The sequence below is a fragment of the Diprion similis genome, chromosome 2, assembly GCF_021155765.1.
Source record: "Diprion similis isolate iyDipSimi1 chromosome 2, iyDipSimi1.1, whole genome shotgun sequence".
In the NCBI taxonomy this organism is placed as follows: domain Eukaryota; kingdom Metazoa; phylum Arthropoda; class Insecta; order Hymenoptera; family Diprionidae; genus Diprion; species Diprion similis.
In genome coordinates this window covers 19,847,643-19,870,491 of record NC_060106.1, presented here as the reverse complement: position 1 = coordinate 19,870,491, position 22,849 = coordinate 19,847,643, and the positions used below count along the sequence as shown (strand labels likewise).

Sequence of the window (22,849 nt, the reverse complement as noted above, 5' to 3'; positions counted from 1 at the left end):
TCGACTCTTGAATGCTCCTCCTGCATCCCCTTTCCTTCCCTTTCCTTCCCTTCCCTTTTCCCCCTTTCGGTTTCTGTATCCTACTATCCGGTGTCCATTCACTCGCTTATCTGCGCCTCGCTTCACGCAGGATGCTGGACGATGTTCGCCTTCCTCCCTCCCCGTCCTACTTATGGGTACCCATGAACGGGCATAACCGACTCGCCCTGCGTGGACCGTTGAGACTTGATGCATGTGGATGAAAGAATGGAAGAAAAAAGGAAAAAACTGAAAATCATAATAACAACACGCCACTGTAATCCTGCACGTGGGTCTTGACGTTTAATACAGGATACTGCTGGATGCTTCGCGTTTTTTATTTTTATTTTTAGTTGTCTTTTTACTTCTTTTCACCCATATTTCTTTACACGTTAAACGTTTCGCGCGTATGCTGCTCATCCGTAGCGTAAGCGTTATCCTACGGTTTCCTATAAATTAGGGGGTAACAAATATTGTTCATCGAGTTTCGTGGGAGAATTATTTTTGGAGTTTTTATTTTTTTATTTCTTCTCTCTCAGGTTTTTTGGTCAATTTTTTATTTGCTCCGATATTCAGTTTGTGCCTCTCTCTCTCTCTCTCTCTCTCTCTCTCTCTTTTCCTTTTTTTTATTTGCTTAGCCTAAAATTTTAGCCTCTGAAGATAGCTGAAAAACAGAAAAAAGGCAGATGAAAATCCAAGTCGTAATGCTGCAAGGTTGGAAAAAAAAACCTCGTTTAAAAAAGACAATTTAAGTATAAAATATCGCTGAAAACAAATGTGGGGATGAAGATGAAAAAATTTTCGTCTGATGTACGAAGATCGGATCCCTCCGGGGTCTGATCAATTAAAAATTATATGCTCTAGTCATCACGTGAGCTACGCGTAGTTTTATCTGAAGAAGCCTGACATCACAAATCACTTTACGTATTATATAGACAGAGTCATTAATCATTTGTTATAGATGTGATATAATCAGAAACTGTTATAATTACAAGTGAAGTACAGAGTTTCACTTCCGTCACATCTCGTCAACGTCGGGGATAATTATTTATACCTATATTGCTACCCAGGACTTATACGTCACAGTTTACACATCGAGTGTAATCGATTTTTCAATTAATTTAAACTGCAATTTCGCGTTCAAAAGTCCGTAGAAAATTTTTAAAATAGAATTAAGAAGAAAAATAAAAAGAAGAATAAACGACTCTTGATCTTTCCTCGATTCTGACTACTCGAGCTCACCATCAAGGTACATAAATACATGCAATTCAAAAGATGAAAATAAGCCGGAAGCTATAGGATATCATGCAGAAAATTGAGGGTTAATGCGTAATCGAAGGGAAGGAAGTATTACACTTATAACACACACACACACACGCACGCCTGCATGCGTGTTCAAATTATGCGAGGATCCTGGCGAGCCTGCACCGGACTGCAGGGATAAATCGAACATCAGAAAAAAAAAAAAAAAAAAAAGAAGAAGATGATCTGAAAGAAGAATAATAAGAGGAATAGGAAGGAGAGAAAAAATGCGTGACACGTTCTGCCCACGTTCCTCGCATCAGCTCTCGCACGTTCAGGACACGCGCATAACATTATAATATCGACGGTCTGAAAGGAACAGAAGGAAAGGAGGGTGAGGGGTTGAGGGGGGGTGAGGGGGAGAAGAAGACGTACTACGTCGGTCGAGGTGCGTCAAGACCGCAGAGACCCATCTGCCCGAGATTCTCACGCGGAACTCGATGCGACGACGCCTGCCTGCATCTGTCTCGAGTTCCCACGCGCGAGTCCAAAAATGAAGAGCGAAGAGAGGAGACCTCCTCGAGGCACGAGGGAAACATTTGTACAAATCTTGTCTCGCACCTCCTTCACACTGCCTATACCTACTATTTTATTACAGGCATGTAAATCCATTTACGAAGGTCTTGACATCAATACGAATGGAAAATTGTAATGTAAGGAAGCTTTTTTGGTGTTTTGTTGTTTTTGTGGTAATTAGGGAATTAGGGAATTCTCAGGGGAAACGATATGTCGTTTTTGGAATATAATAATTTTTTTATCATTGGTTTATAAATATGTAGCTATTTGGTGAAGAAATTTTTTTTTATTTTTTTTTTTTATTTTCACGCAATGGTTTTGAAGAAAGTACGTTTTAATGTTGCGGGGTGTTGAAAAATTAATCGAATTTTATAGTCGGAAGTTGTTTTTTCGAATGTCTTTGATTATTGTTTTGAAAGTGTAACTCAAATTTGACTGTCTATAGAATTAGGTATTTTTAGTTACATATTTTATCGTATCGTGAATTTTGAAAAAAGGTAATAAAATTTTATAGTCAGAGTTATAGTTATTTCGAGTGAAGTAAAAACTTGAGATACTTTTACGGTCGATTTTAAAATCACTCAAGTCATTCCTCAGTTAAATCAATTCTAATAAATTAGTACGACGTCAGTTTTTATCAATTTAATCGCCGAACACACTCAACGACACGCTAAAAGTTTCCTTTAACTTCTATGCAAAGTATGATTATTTTCGTATAGGTATGTTTGAGATAAAAATTATAAAACGTAATTATTTTCCATTCCTTGAGGAAAACAGAAAAAAAAAAAAAAAAACTAGAAATTATTACCAAAAGTATAAGATCTTACCGTTTATAAATCGAAGAAACATAACGAAGCGTATCATAAATTACATCGAATCAAGGCTACCTACCGAGCACGATGTTCACCAAGGAGTCCTTTCTCATTTTCCATCATGGCGCCCAACAGTCTATTAGTAGAAGAGCGTAAAAGCCAGACTCGTTCTTTCGCGTGTACTTTTTTTTTTATTTCTTACCGCCTGAATGGTCGTCCATGGCCACTGATTATTGTTGCAATTACGCAGGTTAATTGCTCCGTGCTTGCAACGATGAGTCGTATTATACACTTCGTTGGAATCTGCACATATGCCGTTTAAATACTTATACTTACACACAGTCTCACGCGTGCGTCAGATCGCGTGACGAGTTTGCTGGGTATTATGGTTATGTCGCTGGTAGTAGCTGATGGTTCGAGGTTGTCGCCGGCGGGACTGTTGCGAACGACTTCCGGTCCCGGTGCCAATAATCCGTTTGTACGTACCAGCTATCTCTACTTACCTTGTACCTTGGTATATACATTATACACTCCTATTTGCATGAAAAATAACACTTTTATGTACAAGGATACGGAATGAAACAGACTTTGTTTGATTTTTATAATGTGTATAGATCTACAGGCATATCTGTGTTGCTGTACGTATCATATCCAGACCTTCGATCGCGCTCGAGAAAGTCGATCCGTGATTTCAGTCGCTGAATTTATCGGTTCATTGATTGCATTCTCTTTTCTAATGTTACTTCGAGTAAGTTGAGATTTCTTATTTCAAACGCATGTCGATCAGACGAATGTTATGATAATAGTAGTTTAGTCACAGGTATAGATAGATCGTTCATATGCTGTAAGAATTTTTACACTTTGAGATCACGAATCGATTGTGATGAACTGAAACCGTTGAAAATTACAGAAAATTCAAAATTGGAAACTAAAAATGTTGGACATAAATTGATACACTGAAAAGTGCAGAAAAGTGAATTGAAATCATTGATCAGATTTTCAAGTCAATGATTCCTCGAATCCCTCATTTCAAGACTATATAAGGAGCTATTCACTTCGAAACTGAGTGTTCAATTCCATTTTATTAACATTGACTTTGAATGATTTCTATTGATTTCTATACCTTGCAATGCGATTTCCTAATATCCTAGACGATTTCAAGCAATCCCAGATGATATAGATTCAGGCATAAAATCGCATAACAACAATTAACCACTTACAATCGCCTAGAGAACGGTAATAAATCATAATGTTTGTAAACCAATGAAAATCACTCCGTAAGCCGAAGATCATTTAAATTCTGACAAATTGAAACACCATCTCGTATTTACAGCAAAATTTTCAACAATTTCGTCCCCGATTTCTGGATCCCCTTGATCATGCGATTTCCAGCAAATCGCTGCAATATTTATCGATAATTTCATCCGTTTCGATCGTTTTCTAATCGTTTCAAACAACCCTCAAGTCATTCATTCACAATCCGATCTCCGACTGTCAAGCTCACCACTTCATCGCCATACGCCCTGTTCCGTCAAGGGGGGAAGAGGTGATCACCGGTTTTGTCGGCGACTGTACCGGTCTAGGGTCACGCCGCGCGCGCGCTGGGCACGAGCAGGACGCGCGAGCACGCCAGCAATCCGCTTTGCTCTTACCTACCGGGAGTCGCGCGAGGCGAATGCCGATCGCTCGCCGGTTTGTATTGGCCCACGCGTGTCGCTCGCGTCCGAGTGTGCGTAGAGAGAAGTAATCAGGCGCTGCTGCTGCGCCCGGGGAGCGAGCGACCTCTCTCTTTCTCTCTCTCTCTCTGCTCTTTCTGCTCTTTACTTTCTGCTCTCGCCGGGCGAGTGTGTTCGCGTGTGTTTCTTTTTGTCGTACTTATCTCCTCCCTTCCTTCTACCGCTCGCTCTCGCTCGATATCTTTTTCTCGTGCTCGGCGCGCGCGCGCTCGCGCGCCCAAGTGCGATCGGGGCCGTGGGAACGGAAGTCGTCGTAGCGATTCGACGCTACCGGCGATCGACGTCGACGTCGACGTAGACGCGACGGTCTCGCGTCGGCTGGCTCGTGCAGGGCATCGCAAACTATGGCCGGAAAATAAACGAGAGAGAGAAAGAGAGAGAGAGAGAGAGTGTCGGTGTCGGGAATTAAATACATACCGGCTCGCCGCGGCGCGTTCTTTCAGCCTACACATCCGTGTTTTACCTTTGCGTATTATAACTTTTTTTTTTTTTTGTTTTTTTTTTGTTGTTTTTTTTTTTTTAGGCATATAATCATCGGTATAACGACGCACGATATATGAGCCTGCATTTTAACCGAAAGATGGATTCTTGCCACTTGACGTAAGGCTGTAAACACATGAAAATCGGTACAGTTCACTTCCTGTTTCTATACGTCGTTGTGTACGACTGAAATTTTCCACGAGGGATTTGACTTGCAACACGAAATATGGTGTTACATTTTTAATATGTAAAGTTTATGATCGAGACGACATTTTCAACGGCTTATCTTGACCTGAAACGAAAGGTTCGGGATAATATATATGTTAGAAGAGAAACATGTTTCTTATTATAGCTTATTATCACAAGAATTTATAACTCTCAACGGCCTATCTTGTTTATTGTTAGTGTAAAAATATTCAGCATGGGATATGAATTATATGTTTACAGTAAATCCGCAAAATACAGTGTGATAGCGAACCGCTTATAATTTTGAAAGACGTATTTTATTTCGAAGATAATCCATTTTGGATTACTTTTTATCACATATTCTTTGTTAATTCCACATAAATCTGTGAATAATCTAAAGAGTTTATGCAAGTCGGTTATAAAGTTTAATTTCTTTATTTCAATATCATTAACTCCGTTCGTCCACGTTATTTTAAATGTTCTCACTCATTGTCAGACAGATCGATGTTATTCCGCATTTTGGGGCGACTGTTTTTTTTTTGTCCAATTTGTCAGTCTTTCTCTTTTAACATATCGCGATACACTTATTCTGATCACGTTTCATTTTAACAGACCATACAGATCTTGAGGTAATTGGATGAACGGGTAATTTCATTGGTAACGAATGTAATCTTCAATATAATTAAATTTCGGCTCGATTTCGAAATCGCGAGTACGCATTTGCATATATTTATACGTTAATACATCGCACCTCGCCGATTGGCCGCCGGTGACACGAAATTCGAACAAGTTTTACACGCCTGTATCAGACTCTCCCCCCTCTTCCTACTCGTACGGTTCGATAAAAGTGATCAAGACAACCGTAAGAGCTTGTCACGGTATCTCTCGATTACTAAAAGAACAAAAAAGAAGAAAGAAATAAAAAAATTGAATAAACTAGCATAAAGTTAAAAAAGAAAACAGAGAAGGGTGAAAAAACTTACGAAATACGACGACATGAAATTTCATCAATATTTTCCATCCGTAGGCAAATTACCACAAATTTTTTTATGAAGTTTCCCACGGTGTTGAATTAATTAATTAATTCCGGTTTCTCGGATTCTCGTTACGTGTTAATTTAATGGCGACCTAATTAATTGAAAAAAAGGGAAAAACAAGATCGAAAATCGTACTTACTGATAAAACTTTATAATAAAATTAAGAATAATAATAGTAATAATAAATTATGCGTTTTTGAGATTTTTACCTTTTATATATCCGCGCCAGAAGTTTGAACGTAGATGTTTATAGCAGAGAAAATATGTGGGGTGGGGAATTAGAAAGTCATGACAGAAGGTGAGGCACTTTTCCTCGTGCAGGCGTGCAACCGGGGTTGCATATTTTTAAGGCTCTAGATTTCACCCCTCTGGTGGAGAAATCGAGAACCTTCACCTTATACCTGCGCCTGGATCCTTAAAGACGCGGGAAAATTCTCGCCGAGTATTCAACGTGTAAAAAATAATTTCAACCACGTGACAATTTAGATTAAACATCTTCCAATTTTGACACTTATCTACATTAAAAACGGAAAGAATTTTTACTAAATATGTCTTTGAAAAATGATGAAATAAGTGAATTTTTTCAATTTCCATCTTGGAAATTTATTGAAATTAATAAAGTTTTTCAATATACAATGACGTTGAATAATTTTATGTCAATTGTCGGTATAATAATTTAAGCGACTGTATTAACCCCATGCGGAAAATTCACCCCTTTGAATATTCTCACTCCCTAAAATAGTCCGATTTGCAGTCTGTGTTATTTCGTCTGCAAATGCATTCACTGCATCACGTGGGCAAATGCATGACCAATAACCTCTGACCCACACACTGTGCTTCCACAGTTCATTGTCATGTATCTCCTATACATTATTTTGCCAGTTGGGGTATAGAATTCTTTCTGAAATTTTTTTCCTCCCTCTGAACCCCCCCCCCCCCCTCCCCCTCAAATCACGCGTATTCAATCCTCTTCATTCGCCCCCCGCGTAAAAGCACATGTGCTCTTGTCCCACATACCATTCCCAGGTCCCCATATGGGCTCCACATGTCCGAAGGTCACCGTCGGCCGCACACACTTTGCTTGTTTTCCTTTTTCCCCTTTTCCCCTTTTCCCACTTTCCCCCCCGACCACCATGGCGTGGTCCGGCGTTTTTCTCTACCCTGCATAATATTTCAGCTCAAGTGCAATTACCTCGAACCTTGAAAGGACGAGTTAATTGGCACCGATTTACATATACTTTCTTTTTGCAATCAATTAAACTTTGTGCATGATCGATCGGTGTATATTATAATAAACATACGCCTATGAATAAACTGTACGCAATGTAACGATTACGAATAAATTATTTTTTTTTTTTTCTTAACTACATTTATGTAATATTTATTTTATACATTTTTCCTATTTCCGTTTCCTCGTTCTTAGCCTCTATGTGTAATAAGAAAAAAAAAAAAAACTATCGACAGTTTTACCCCAGTTTTCTCCGCGAAGGGACGATACGCTTTAGTTTTGTCCGAGGATAACAGAAGCGACGAGAGGAGGCGGAGGATCTATGGACTATACTTTAGCTGGTGGATTTTGGCGCCCAAATTCTTGGAGCCCTTTCGGACCTGAAAACCTTGAGCAAATATACGAGCGAGGGGCTGAAAGGATCCGAAGGTTCTCTTCCATTCTTTATTATTTCTGCTCTTCGACCGGTCCCACGTTGTGAAAGGATCCTTACAACGGCCGAGGCTCCTTTGTGAAATATGGTCAGGCTAGGCTAGTCACGTAACCATTTTACAACCCTCGCTGGAAGTAAATATTCCTTGAAAATTGCAGGTGATCTTCACCGTTGGAATTATTTCTATAAATACTGATATATTGAGTCAATTGAGTTCAATTATAGTCTTGAAATTATAATCTAGAATTAATTTCTAATTGAAATTTATATATAAAGGAAATTTTGGTGTATTGTAAAAGGTTAGTACGCGATGGTAAATAAATATGTGAGCAAAATAATATTGTTTTAGAAAATAATAGTATAATTTATTTATTTTTTTCTCCTTATAGTTATAATATGATAAAATTGGAAGACGACATGATTTTTTTTTATAACATAATCCTTATATATACATTTAATTAATAAATGCGCCGACCGAATGGTCGATCAATCGAAATACTCCTTGTACAGGATTTTAAAGCCGATATCACAATATGCGTGTGCACGTTACAACATGATAATGATGATGAATCTTAAAGTTAAATAATTCTAACCCTAAAAGTCAAGTGTCCTAGGTACGAATATCACAGGTGCGAATGGAATTGTCATTATGCAGAAACAAGATTATTAAAAAAAAACAAAAAACAAATACAAGAAAAAAACATCGCACTAATCGCATGAAACGAATACTTCAATCGTATACGTATGTTGTACCTTCTGTACACTATCGTGTTGTAAAAAAAAAAAAAGAAAACAAAAAAAAAAAAAAAACTCAATTTGCGGGAATTTTTATATCACAGATCTCGACAGTTTTTTTTTTTTTTTGCAAAACATGCAGTGCGAGACCGTGTCCAATAATCGAATCCCGCCAAACGTTTCTCCTCTCTTTTCAATTGAGCAAATATCAGACAGAAATACATATCATAAGCAACTCAAATACGAACAGTGGTAATCGTAATAATAATCGTTTAAACTACTGATCACAGTTTGAAGTAATTATCTTACGTCTAAATAAAGTCTCTTTCTCTCTCTCTCTCTCTCTCGCTCTTTATCTCTCTTCTTTCTTCTTTCTTCCCGCATCCCGGTGCACCTCGTTTTTAACCAATGTAGAGGCCAGGATGAGTCTCCTCTGATCTTTCCACCAAACTGGAAACGGATCTGGAAGTGGAACTTGAACCATTGAACCATCGTACTTAGGCGACTTGCATCTCTGGCTGTTGGTTCTGGGAGAAGGCTCGTTCCTTGTAGCAGAGGTCACTGTCGGCGAGGGATACCGTCGTCCAGTAGAAGTCGCCGGCGTGGGTGTGGGCGAAGTGAACGGGGACGTAACACTGTCCAGGAACCACGGGGACCACGGTCATCTGACCATCGAGGCAGACGGTGATGGCTGCGCCCTCCTCGGCCTCCTCGAGGTCGGCTAGAAGCCGCTGTTCCAGGGCCTCGTTCGCGTTGTTCTGGTTGTCAACTTCCTCGGTGAAGACCTCCACCTGAGGCTGAGCACGTTGCTGTCCCTTCAATGATTTCGCGTTCTTCTTGCTTCCTCCGGACTTCTTCAACAGTCTCAAAAGCGGCTTCAGAATCTTCTTAACTCGACGGACACTCGAGGTTTGCTTCTTGCTCGACGACAATTTTATGTTGTACAGGTTGTCGTTCAGCTCGTTCTCGCACTCGAACACGTGGTTGGTGATAGTTGTTGCCGCCATTTTCTCGTCGATGTTTTTTTTTCTCGTTAGATACTTTTGCACACTGTCTGTAACACTTCGGAGCGTTGCGATGTCGTTTGGTTTGATTTCGCAGCGCGTTTTTATACCGGGTTTTCGAATTCAGATCGTCTTGTCTCGTCTTGTCTGAGGCTTGTCAGCGAATGTGCTCTGGTCCAGCCACCCCGCCGGTTATATAGAGCCCCGTGACGTCACGGGGTAGCTGGTGGGGGAGGCAGGTGCGCCTTGGCTGTGGGAACTCTCCGTGTTCCGAGCTTCCCAGGGTCCCCGTCGACCATCTGCCGTCGTCCTCGGCTCCCCCCGCGTTCTTCGCTCAAGTCCACCCCGGCAGAGACTCGCCACCCCGTTCGCCCCACCCCCGACTAAATCCGGAGAAAATTCACCCGGGAGCTGGCTTACCCGAAGATCGAGGAGGAAGATCCCTTGCTGCGAGTCTCGACACGCTTCGACCGTACGTACGGCTGAAGGAAGACCTGTCGAAACAGGTCGAGGGCTGATTTTCTTCGGGGTGTTTTCTCGCGCCGACTTGAAGGGGACATTCCGCAGGAAATTGAATTGCAAATTGAAGGAACCTTGAATGACTTTACCCGTGTACTTTGAATCCAATAAGAATGATTTTATGCCATTGGAAATCACTGTCAATCACTTGGAATCATTTGATACAAGTCTTTCGGCGATCGTCGAATGATCTCGATCGCTTTCACACTTGTCAAGTGCTTTCGATGGAAATCACTTGGTACAATCACTCGTTATCGACGTTACGATGAATTCAGATGTTCGACGTGATCCCCAAGCGAATGACCGATCGGTTTGGTTTCGACTTGTTTTCTTCAAGCGATGCTTGACCGCCTTTCATATTAAATTCCGTGAAGTTGCAGTGTTTGGACCACTTTGGCAGTCCTGTGCAGACTTGTCGCTCTTTCCAGCATCGGAGAAGAACTCTTAGAGACTAATTAATCTCGGTCATGCTCTCAGGTAGTTTGTGCCTTCGGTTCAGACTCTCGCAATTAGCCCCCAGAGATATTTTTTCCACTCCCTGTTGCAGCAAGGTTCAGGCAGGTCAGGGACCACTTCGGTGTGCAAGAGCCGGTGGAGGAGGAGGAGGACGAGGAGGAGAAGGTGGAGGTGGACCCTCTTCCATCGCTTTTGCCGATGGTCAAACCGACCTTTCTCCTTCTACCAATGCCCACAATTTTTATCTTCGAAACTCTCGATGCTCAACATAAGGCGAATGCACCATTCATACTCACTTTACCATTTATGCCCTTTTTTAAAACTTCTTTACTCATCAATTTCACCTCTGATCTCTTCAATTACGCAATTCATGCCTCATGTATATGACATTGAGCAAGATTTAGACGGAAATTTTAATACTTGGTACACTTTATTACTGTTTCCTTGAATTACTCGGTTACATTATACACTGCCGCGTAGCTTCTGATAATCTTCTCTTCGCCGTGACGCCATGCCAAGGCTCGTAAAAACGGTCCCAATTTTTTTCACCCAACAGTAATTATCTTTTTATTGAAATTATCCCGCGTCATCCTGCGTCGCCAACTCGACCGACTCCTGCGGGGAAAAAACACTTTTTAAGAACCTGTCCAAGCCTCCGAGGTTTACCCGAGGTTAGTTTTAGGTTGGTTTATATTCGAGTGCCTGCGATCGCAAGGATAGATTATTTCCCGTTGACTGTACAGCTAAAATGCAGGCGGTTGTCGTTGTCATTCTACCGTCAATCATTACGGTTTTTTCACGATTTATCTATTTTTATTATACGTGACATTAAACCGTGACTAACATTCTAAATTACCAGACATTCAGTCCTTGAAACGTAACGTCGTTGCAAAATTGAAATGAAGGTTTAATAAGAGATATTTTTTTACTTCTGGATGTGTTTTGCGATTGTCAGATATTGGTTGATAATTATTTATTAACATCTGTTCGAAGATCGTTAAAACTGATAATGAGAAATGAAAATACACTCTTCGTCGTCATATTTTGTATATCGATCGATGAGATCATTATATTTCTTATTTGAAAGTTTAAAATTTTTCTTCAACTGTTTTACGGCTCAGTACACAAATTTATTTATCACGCATGATAAAGTTTCTGATTGACACTCTTACGGCTTGTTATTTGTACAGTTGGTACACGTGGCGTAATACGAAGTCGAGAAATTGAATCGATGGAAGTCGAGTACATTTTGAAATGGATTTAATTTTGTACAATGTTCAGGGTCCGAAACACTGCGGAACTGAATTTGGAATAATTCAAAAAAGTTATTGGTATCCTTGAGCTGCTGTTTGTTATATGAATAAATGTTTGTCCGGCTGAACCGCTTTGAGGGGCGCTTCGAGAAGTAATCCGGAATATAAATTCGGGCCCAGCTAACGGGCCCGTAAATATTTACACGGTGCATATCCTGCGCAGGGTGAATTTTGGCATGACCGTGCCAGGGTCTGCGGGAACCTGTCGGCTCGCATTATGTTGGGGGTCCTTGGGCCCGCTAAAGGTACGGGCCCCTGCACTCAGGTAAATCACTCTCCCAGCCTCCGGGCCCCGGCTTTTATTTCCCCTCGTAAACTGCAGCGCTAGGTGCAGCAACAGGTGAATTCGCACTCCTCCTCACCGCTGCAGGTTCGCAAATTTCAATTCAAGGACGCTGGTGAGTTCGAAATCAATTTTTAATGTTTATTTTCTCACGAGATAGTATAGTCGTATACATATATTCATCAAATTAATTCATAATCGTAGGCTTTGCGATGAATTTTTGTTAAACTGCTAGAAACTAATGCTTTAACATATATAAACATTTCATTTCGAATCGATCGTTTGAAGATCTTTGAAAATTAATACAAATCAGACTCGTTCGGTTTCATTCCAAGGTGGGAAATTTTTTTTCGTTCGTCGATAGGAAGGTATTTTTTTTTTTTTTTTTTACTTTTTTGTTTCAAATTCACCGAAACAGATCGTTTTGCTTCTTTCTTCTTTTTTTTTTACGAATGATTTTCAAGCAAATATAAACACTCAACGACACTGAACTGCCACAAACAGAGAAATGAAGGAGTCTCAGTTGGGTTTTGGAAACTCTAGCTTCTTCCATCTTCTCTGAAAATTTGCGCGCACAAATCTCTTTGTCGCCTCTTCTCGCAGGGAACAAAGCCGTTATTCTAAACTGGGTCAGTACAGCTTTGGTTTCCAGCAACCTGGATAAAATTACGTTTGAAAGCGTAGCTGCCCGGGTATTAGATGTCTCGATTCATAAAACTCTTACGGGCACCTGACTGCATCAAGTTTCGCATGCCGATTTTTGCGTTCCAAAATATGCGAGAGAAAAGAGAAATATTCGTAAACGAATTAAAGTTACGAGTATACACTGATCTCAATCAATCAAAATTCATTTGGAATTTCATTTTTAGAATAATTTCGAGTTCAATTTCTTACCGGAACTCTCAATTACCGATCATCCGTTTATGCTATCTGATTTGATGATCGTTACGTCGGATTTCGGTGAAACGAAACGAAATGAGATGAGGAAGATATCTGGAGATTGATGCGAATGAGCCTGGGGTGAAATCTGTGATCGGTAATTCGAACTCTATTACGGCTGAAGCCTTGACGAAAACTGGAGAGGCCCCTTATTGCCTTTCCCTTCCTCCTCGGTTCCTCGGGAGAGGCGACAGGTACAAAACCGAAAAAGAAGTCCCGGGATGACGTCACTGGCAGGTGCACTTTCGAGTTGGTCCCGGGCTCCCCCGATTCTCCCGCTCCTCCTATCTCTCTTCCTCGCGTAATGACCGATCTGGAGATCGGGAGATACGCTGCGCGGGTTAACCGTTTCCCCCCCTGATTCGGGCCCAGGGATTTGGTTACGCGCCGTTAAGGGCGTACAGTCGGGGCGAAAAGTGTTGTAATCGAAACGGGGCGAAGCAATGATTCGAGGATGTTGCTTGAAAGATCTCGAACAGTTTTAAATGATTCCAATTTTCAAGATTCTTAGCGATTTGGGACCAATATTTTCAACCGATTTTTAATCGATATATTAGGAATCGCTTCACGTACAATTTGATTTGGAATTTCGACAAATTTTTATCGTCATCTCTACCGATTTCAACCGATTTTTAATCGATATATTAGGAATCGCTTCACGTAGAATTTCATTTGCGATTTCTACAAATTTTTATCGTTATTAATACCGATTCTAACCGATTTTTAACCGATCTCTTAAAAGGAATCGTTTAACATATAATTTGATTTGATTGAAATTGACCAAGTTTTATCGTTATTCCAACCTATTTTAACCGATTCTTAACAGATTTATTAGGAATCGCTTCGCATATATAAGTTGATTTGTGATTGTAAGATGTGAATACAGCCCCTCGAATTATTTGTTGAAGTAATAGTAGAATAACGTAATGTTTCTGATATTGTTAGAAATAACAAATTTAGAAATAACACACTCGAAATTCTGTAAACAAAAATCGATTATACGAATCAACGTTACTTTTCTTCAATCAGCATTAATTTGACTTGCAGCTTTACTCACCCTTTTAGGCCTTCATTTTCTCACGATTTTCTTTTCTTTTTCAACCAATTTTCGATCAGACTGTACCTGCGTCTCACAGAAATTCGACGTCCTTGCATTATAGATAAAACTTGCGTTTCGACCATCGAGCCGAGTATCGAGATCGGTTCGAGTTACGCGTCTTTATCGATAATTAATCGTGAAAAGCGACCTGCACGTGAGTTTCCAGTGTATAAATACAGTCTTAAAAAATCTCCACCTAATAAAATCGCCCAAAAGCGGTGGAAGAGTTACACTTAAAACGATCTTTTTTTTTTCTATGTCGGTAATCCCATTTTGGTTCCAAAAACAAAAAAGAACACTGATAATTCTTATTCCAAAGCGTATAATGTTATCCCTTAGGCGAGATTTCGGGATGCTGCGATATACGTGTTCTTTTCTTCTCACTGTACACGCGTAGGATAATAAAAGTGCACAGGGAGCCCCGGGCGAAAAATAGGATCTCGACTACCGAATTCCCGACTCCTCGTTTTTCATTCTCTTTTTTCATTTATTTATTTATTTATTTATTTTTTTTTCATGCTACTATTTCTTCTCCATTTTTTCCTCTAATCGTTTCGGTCGAGTATATAGAACCGGGTTACCGTCTTCGGATAAAGATCTCCGTGATTTGAATTTCATCTTCACATCTCGCGTCTCGGTTTTCTCTCTCTCTCTGCTGACGCTTCACGAACACAAAAAGGGTGAATTTATTGCCATGCCTGGATCCATCATACACGCACACACAGGTGCCTTTTTCTGCTTATTAAATATTTTTTACACCACCTTTGGGTCCTAATTATTTTCATCACTGTTCTTCGTGTTCGACTGTATAATTTAATCGGAAATTACACTTCTTGCATTATCATTCGCTCTCGCTTTGTACATAACACTCGCCTATTTATCTATCTATACATAGACATATACAGGCACATGTATCAGGTCATAACTCACCGTTCATCCATTCATGTATTCATCCATTCATTCATTCGTTCATTCGTTCTCTTTCATCGTCGATTTAATCTGTTAGGTATATCCTGTACTACTTACGTGTTACACGCGTATTTCCTTTTCTCATGTACTCATTACTCATTGTATCAGCTCAGAACCGATCGCTGTACGTACGAGTATAATGAAAGTAAAAAGTGAATCAGGTTATTACACTCATCAATTATACTTATCCTCTGGCTTTGCCATGCTTCGAATATACGTGATACAATGTCGTTTTACCTTTATTTATTCATTTTCTTACTCGCAGTTGATTCTTTTTACACTCATTTCTTTTACAATGCCGCATGATTGATGGATATTTTTTTAATTTTTATTTATAAATAGAAAGTTCTCGATTCCTTATCTTTCTCATTCAAATTTCATCGTTTAATTTTTATTAATTATAACACGCACTGCATCTCGCTTTACCTTCTTCTTCTTCTTCTTTCACCTCTTTTATCTTCTCCTTTTCCTGTTTCTAAATTCCGTTTTGTTTTCGTTTTAGGTGAGTGCAGTGTTGAGACGATAAGTCTGTTCACCCATCACTTGTCAAGGTAAGAAAAATTTTCTTTTCGTATATTTGTTCGGCAACAACAAGCGTTGGATGATTTTCTGGGCAGGATTAGGTAGTAAGAATTCGAAAGACATTTGGCGAAAAGCTGGGCAAGTTGATCATGAAAATCGATCAAGGTGACGAAAAATTCTTAAATAGATATATAAAATAAACATCCAGTATCGAGTGTCTATCTGTACATTAAACGGACATAATAAAATTATCAAAAAACTGTCTGTCTAATATCAATTCTGTTTAACGGGATGCTATAAATACTTGATCGGTATCAAAATTGCTCGTCAAGGAGAATTTATCAATATAATTTTACAAACTTCTATTAGGTATCGAATCCGACATAAACAACATATACGATATATAAAATCTTGGCGAAAAGAAGAGAAAAAAAAAGGTCAGTATAAAATCACGTTCATTGTCAAAGGTAGAAAAAAAAGAAAAAAAAATCTGATACAACCGATACACACAAAGTAGTTATAAATACACAGGGTAAAAAAAAGCTAATCAATAAGATTATCCATTATACAATTATTTTCATCGCTTTTATATATATAGGTATTATACAATTGTACAATCCAAACGAGGAATCAAAAGAAAAAATGAACAAAAAAGAAAAAAAAAAAGAGAGATGCATGGGTTGTATAAAATCGAGATCGTATCTGTACATTTTCGGTTCTTTTCCCCTGCATCTATATTTTTTTTTTTTTTTAGGGGTAAAAGTAACGTTTATCCGGGTAAATCCCGGCGGCCAAACCTTTACGCCCGATTTCGTGCATCGTAGGTATAACACATTCATAAAATATCTATATGTATACCTATATTGTATATATCTATATCTATGTATATTCCTGTATATTTTACGGTAAACCGATGTGGAGGTGCACAAAATGCACGTGCATGGGGTGAAGGGGGGTCTTAGGGTGAATGAAAAAAGGTGAAGGGAGAAAGAGAGGGAGGGAGAGGAAGAAAAGGGAGAAAAAGAAAGAGAGAGAGAGAGAGAGAGAGAAGGAGAGACGGGAGAATCCTTTGAATACCGCATAGCCGGGGGGTTGAGGAGGATTATCGACGCAAAGGTCGCCCCCTTCCTCCCTCCCTCCCTCCCTTTCCCCATAGCATAGAAATATTGAAAGGAGAGAGCCATCCGGGTTCGGCGATGCAAGGAGCGCCGACAATTCGTTGATCCTTTTAAGGGTTCCACCGTCTGCAGACATCCATCCATACATGCCGCAGCGGACCGAAAGGGATGCAATACATATTATTCAAAATCACGAAAATCTTGCCTGGAATTTTTCCTGCAATATACGCTGTGTATAATGCTATACATGTACCTATGCAGAGGGACCATTGAAACGCCTAGATGCATATCTTACCGGCACCGTAGGGTTGCACCCCCACACCCTCACCCCCAACCTTTTTCTTTCCTTTTCCCTTTCACTACCCTATTTTTCATCCCGCATACAGAAACACGCACAGAGACGAATCGACCCTCGGACCTCAGATGAGGTTTTCGAAAAGGGTCAAGGATCCACAATGCGAAGAATATCTCTCTCTCTTTCTTTCTTTTCTTTTTTTTCTTTCTGTATATGCACTTTACGCCTAAACCTGCAGTGTTAGCGAAAATGCAACTGCCCGATAAAAAAAAAAAGAATGAAAGAAATAGAGAATAAAAATCACCGTATATGAATCGTTGAACTTGAAACGCGGTTATTATGACGATGAACGCATTCAATCGGTTTCTCCTATATTTCTGACGGTCAACACGCTTGAATATGGGGAGAAAAAGTTTCGCTTCTTTTTTGGTCCAAGACTTGCGGATACTTGAGAAAAAGTAACAAAAGGTTGAGAAAAGGTAGATATATTTTACTGTTTTTTTTTTCTAGTTTTGCAATGTATGTATATACAAATTGCAGTACACTTACGATTTACAATGATAGTAAATAAATTTATTTACTACGATTAAATATCTTGATTTTGTAAATTAATACATATTATTACGTTTCAATGAAAATCGAGAAATATTTTTTCACAAGGCGAAGAAATTTTATCATCAAAATTTCTAAACAGTAGTAAATAATTTCTTTCAACCAATCAGAATGTATAATAATATAGATTTAATGAAATTATGTTATAAAACGATCGACACTATCTTCGATTAATTAACGAAATTATGAGATCACATTTTTTTTTACAGCACGGAAATAATTACATTACAACTAATTAATATTATCTTTTTATTTCAATTTGAATAAAACTTTGAAGTTATTTTTTATGGGCATAAAAATCAAAGAATCATTATAGTTTCAGAATGTTTGAAAAATATTCGAGATTCGGATCTATCGATCCTATCGACTTTTGATAATGATCGTCACCACCTGCGTCGTGCGATTAAATTGCACTTGTCGTGAAATATAAAACGCTTGTGCATCAGCCCGATTCGTTTTGTGACGATGCAGGGATTTGGGCCCTCGGACGATGAGGGGGATGGGGGCCTTTCTCAACCCTTTCACAGGTGAATTTCACCGCTAAATCCGGTATATTTCTTTGTGTGAATTTTCCGCTAACCCCTTTCAACCCTTCTCTCAAAACCGCCTCGTGCAGACGGAAGTAAAAGGGTTTAGTTGCCTGTCTGGCCTCCCTGGTTCAATGGGTCATCGGATCGAAAAACGGGCTCCCGGCAAAAGCACCGCACGATTGTAATCGTATATTCCCTCGCAATTAGCGGTCTAATCGCTGGAGACGTTCAATAACACGGACGTTGTTCTTATTGTGTTATTAGGTACACCGAAGTGGCCGCACTTCGCGCCGATCTGGTTTCAACCCTTATTTCAATGCCGCTACTCTACTTCCGGATTCAATTATCAAACACACCCGGCACCATTCTTTGCTGATTAATTCTAATCAAGTATTAATTTATCCGCCTTTGTTGCGGGGTTTTTTCTTTCTTTCCTTTTTTTTTTCTTTTTTTTTTTTTTTGTCTAATCCGTTCGTTTTTGACGGAGAGGAGGCGAAAGGAAAAAAAAAAAGAAAGAAACGGGAAAATTCTGCCTTGGCAATTTAACGAACGTTTTTTTTATTCCCTACATTTTGATCCTAGGAATTTTATGTCGTTGAGAAAAACGATAAATCTCGTCAGAATTTTATGGATGTTCGAATGGTTTGGAATTTTTTAATCGGAAAAATTGAGTGTTTAGAAAGCACGAAGAAAAACAAATTTACATATTTCAAGGTAGGTACAACACGAATTTTGGTTTTTGTAATCGAATGAATGATTTTCATATGGTTTGGTACGTATATATTATGAATTTTATGCCGTTGAAAATGACATTTTTAATACGGTCAGCATTGTTTATCATATAATATATTCATGCAGTAAATAATTATACAAAAAAGAGTGATTTTTAACAAACGAATATTCTTTAAAAAAAGATAAAGATTCGAGCTTTGTTTTTAGATCAACTGTTATATTATATTCTGAATTATCTGACATTTTTTCACGAAAGAAAAAGATCTGAGTTTTATTTTTAACCGCAAATCTAACTCTTGTCTCATTTCAGAGATAATTATGAACGGTATAAAGCAGTTGAAATCCTCGCTTTTTTTTACTTTTAAATTTGTTTACATCTCTAAATATATACCCAACTGATACGCCATCATTTTTTTTTGTTTATTTTTTTTCCACAGGCTTTCCGAATGCAAAAAGCACTTGGAAAATATTTTTCCTTCCCATTTCGTCAAGGAAAATTAGGCGAACAATAAAAATAAAGAAAGGGTTTCAAGGGAGTGTCGTGGTCGATTTCGACTTTGAGGAGGATGAAAAAAAAACCGCGCATTTTTTTTCACGATTTTCAGGATATGAGTAACTTTCCTGAATTTCGTTACAAAAAAGGGATGCACAGTCGAAATTTGAACCCGTTCCGTTTGTTTTTTTTATTTAATATATGAAGAAAAAGGGTGAATTTACTCGGTCGGTAAAAGTAGAGTTAATACATGACCTTAAGCTCGATATGTGCGGATGAAGTGTCGTTTGGCGCAATTTTATTCAGTCTTCTGCCGCCTTTTACACTCCGGACATCTCATCTCTCGCTTCGGGGCCTCTCGGTGCAGGTTCAAACCTGCAGCGAGGACCGGCAGATGCATCCTAAGAGAGATACAGGTCGAGTTGTTTCCGTACTGAACTGCAGGCTCGGAGCTCCGACAAGTTTCAACTTGCGCTTGTCGCAGGTCCTTTTCGTCAAAGGCCAAAAAATCGGGGCACAAAGGCCTGGTGCATGGGAATTGCACAATCAGCACCGATTTCGAAGCCTTACCACGCAGATGAATGCGTCGAGAACACGTGTCTTCGACTTGCAGAAACTTGTCGAGATACCTGCAATCCAACAGCATCAGCAGCTGGAAATGTTTCTTTAAATGTGAAATTTTACTTTCTAACGTTTTTTTTTTTTCATCGAGTCAAGGTCAAATCAAACGGTTATATTATCTACATTTATTGCAACAAGAAAGTGAAAATATTTCTCAGCTCGGGATTCTTTGATTCGATACAAGTTATGAATTATTTTTACTTTTAAAATAAAGAAAAAGGAATAGAAAAAAAATTAACAATAATCACTTCACTTAACTTGAAGGAATCATTGTTCGATAATTACTTCTTTAATAAATCGTGGATAAGTATAATTTCTTTAAAAAACTATATTGCAATTGATTCTATACACTATTTATCAACGGATTAAAAATATTTTCTAAAATCGATCAAACTGTTATCAATTTGAGGAAAGAAAAAAAAAATTATTCACCTACTTAATTTTGTTTTATTATTATCGAGTCTTTTTGCCAGGCAAATAAAAATCAATTTATGCATTGAATAAAAGAATCACCGAGTGTGTGTGTGTGTGTGTGTGTGTGTGTGTGTGAAAAATATTTTTCGCAGTGTATATAAATCTAAGTGAAAATAATTTATTACAGTAGCTAGATATTATTTTTTTTTCGGTGTTTGCGTTGTAAAAAAGTTGCGATTTTCATCGCTCTTCAGTTGTTACGGATAAATCAAACAATCTATATAACACCTATAAAGACATGAATTAAGTGCTTACTGACTTCGTCGACAAGTAAGTACAATTTAACGTACATTATGTCACCATTCACCTGTTATTAGTGTAATCCCTTGTCGTTGAAATCGGAGATGGAATATAAAGGGAAGAAGGTAACCGCGTTGATAAACTGAGATCAGAGTAAATTTGCGGATCAATCGAGCACTCGATAAACATCGAATATCAAATATTGATCGAGCGGATGTGTGGCTGCAGTGCGTTTAGAAAATCGTTGAGCAAATCTTGACGCCGATTTTCTGGGCGAGCTTGAGTTTCTCTCTGTTCGACCCTTCTTGGCCCGGCGTTTACGGCTATCCGCATCCGAATGCGGAATTTGGGGAGACGGTTGGATCCTAAGTAAACAGACAGATGAGATCTTTGGCGATATTTTTCGTCCCTCGATCCAGCCTGCAGCTAAGCAAACATCATCGCGGCGCGGCGATGCGATGCGCTTTGAAAAATGAAACAAAATTAAAGAGAGGGGGAGGAAAAATCCCGAGGAATAATCGGGAGCGATTCTATTTTACTTCAACCTTTATATCGACTCAAAAGGATTACGGCCATAAATGATGTACGAACGTTTCCTCGCTCTGAAAGCTTGAGGTGTAATAATATATCGGTGACCGGTAGCCGTAGACGCAGTTACCGATTTCTATCGCAGGATTAGCACTACCGTGTCATCGCTGTATCCTGTCGGTAAAACCTCTAAAATCCCGCGTCTCGCTTATTCTCGTGAAAATGATTTCTCAGATTATATAAAAAATTTTAAAGAAATTTTCTACATTTTTTACAATTTTCTGTACGAAAATTTTTTTTTCCGTAAAAAATTGTAAATATGCATAGTTTCTCCTAAAAACTTGAAAAATTAATTAAAGTAAACAAAATTTTACAAGATAATACAATTTTTTTAACGAATATTAACGATTCTCTACGAAAAATTATGCAGATTATTACAATTTTTGTAAATTTTCATCAGGGTAGTTAGTTCGAACCGAAACGTATTTTGTCTTCGTGATAGAACAATAAAGAAAAATTAGATCAAAATATTATCAATTTGTAAAAGTTTCGAAAACCTGTAAAATAAATTTTCCTAAATAACGGTAATTTGTTTGTTTATTAGTATAAATACGTGATCAATTATAGATCATTATAATGCAATAGAAGCATAAACAACTACATTCTCATAATTCATATTTAACTGAAAGTTCAGGTGGCTAATTTCATCCCTTATTATTTAAAAAATTTCAGGAGGCCCAATTTGCTCCCAAATTTTTTGAAATATCTAAATTTTAAGGTGCCCACTTTGCCCCACCCTCCCTTACCCACATACCCACTTGAATTTGAAATACTCGCACCCGAATCTTGCGAAGTAGCAGCGCCACCAAAATGGCTCTGCATTTACTGTCCATCGTAATATACAACAATACAACAACAATAATAATTGCGGGGGTGCAGGAAAATAATTTACAATGAACAAGCCCTCCGCGGCAATTGTAGCACACGGATCAACAATCGAACAACGCTCTTCTGCGTTTCTGGTTGTACCCTTAAGTGTGCATACATGTGAATTACACACACACACACACACACACGCATGTGTCTGTAATACGTACAAAGCACGCGGAGGGGGTGAAGCGATTGTTCGGCACAGAGAGAGCCGGTCTTGAATCCTCTCCTCGTTTCTTTCACCGGCCTTTTTATTTTCCCCCATTCTTCTCCTTGTTATTATTCTCTACTTCGTCTTATCCTTTTTCTTCTTCTTCTTCTTCGTCATCTTCTTCCAATCGTTCCTCAGCCTCCGTTCGGCTCTTTGACGGTTTCGGGAGTTGTGGGCGGAGCGGTAAACCCATAGAACCGACGAATGGCTTCGGCTTCAGGGGGCCCAGCGACCGGGCCCAAACGAGAATTGATACACGTGCACGACGGGATGAGTCACAGCCCTTCGGAGGGCCGAGATTACTCTCGGCAGACAGAGGATCGGCCCTTCAGGGCCGCGTCTGAAAATCACCGAACATTCTATAAGGCCCAGAAGTAACGATAGATATACCTTATTTTTTCAACTTTTTGTGCTAAATTACGAGATGAAACCGATAAACAATTTTCAAATCGTTTATATTCATTTTACGTCGATTCTT

General features: G+C 38.9%; 2 protein-coding genes across 4 annotated transcripts in view; one reads left to right on the top strand and one right to left on the bottom strand.

The window, feature by feature from the left end:
* LOC124412701 (tubulin monoglutamylase TTLL4-like) overlaps positions 1-22,849 on the top strand; it is a 209,050-nt gene that overhangs the window by 27,977 nt on the left and 158,224 nt on the right. For all 3 annotated transcript variants that reach the window (XM_046892815.1, XM_046892805.1, XM_046892825.1), the window contains one exon: positions 15,568-15,616. The gene's annotated coding sequence lies outside the window, so the exon portion shown is untranslated. The remainder of the gene's footprint in view (positions 1-15,567; positions 15,617-22,849) is intronic.
* LOC124412773 (enhancer of split malpha protein-like) lies at positions 8,586-9,502 on the bottom strand. The gene has a single exon (XM_046892892.1). The coding sequence runs from the start codon at positions 9,488-9,490 to the stop codon at positions 8,981-8,983; it is 510 nt and encodes a 169-aa protein (XP_046748848.1). The 5' UTR covers positions 9,491-9,502; the 3' UTR covers positions 8,586-8,980.

What these genes read in the sequence shown, in the direction of transcription:
- LOC124412773 (XM_046892892.1), bottom strand. Translation starts at nt 9,490, where the DNA reads ATGGCGGCAACAACTATCACCAACCACGTGTTCGAGTGCGAGAACGAG.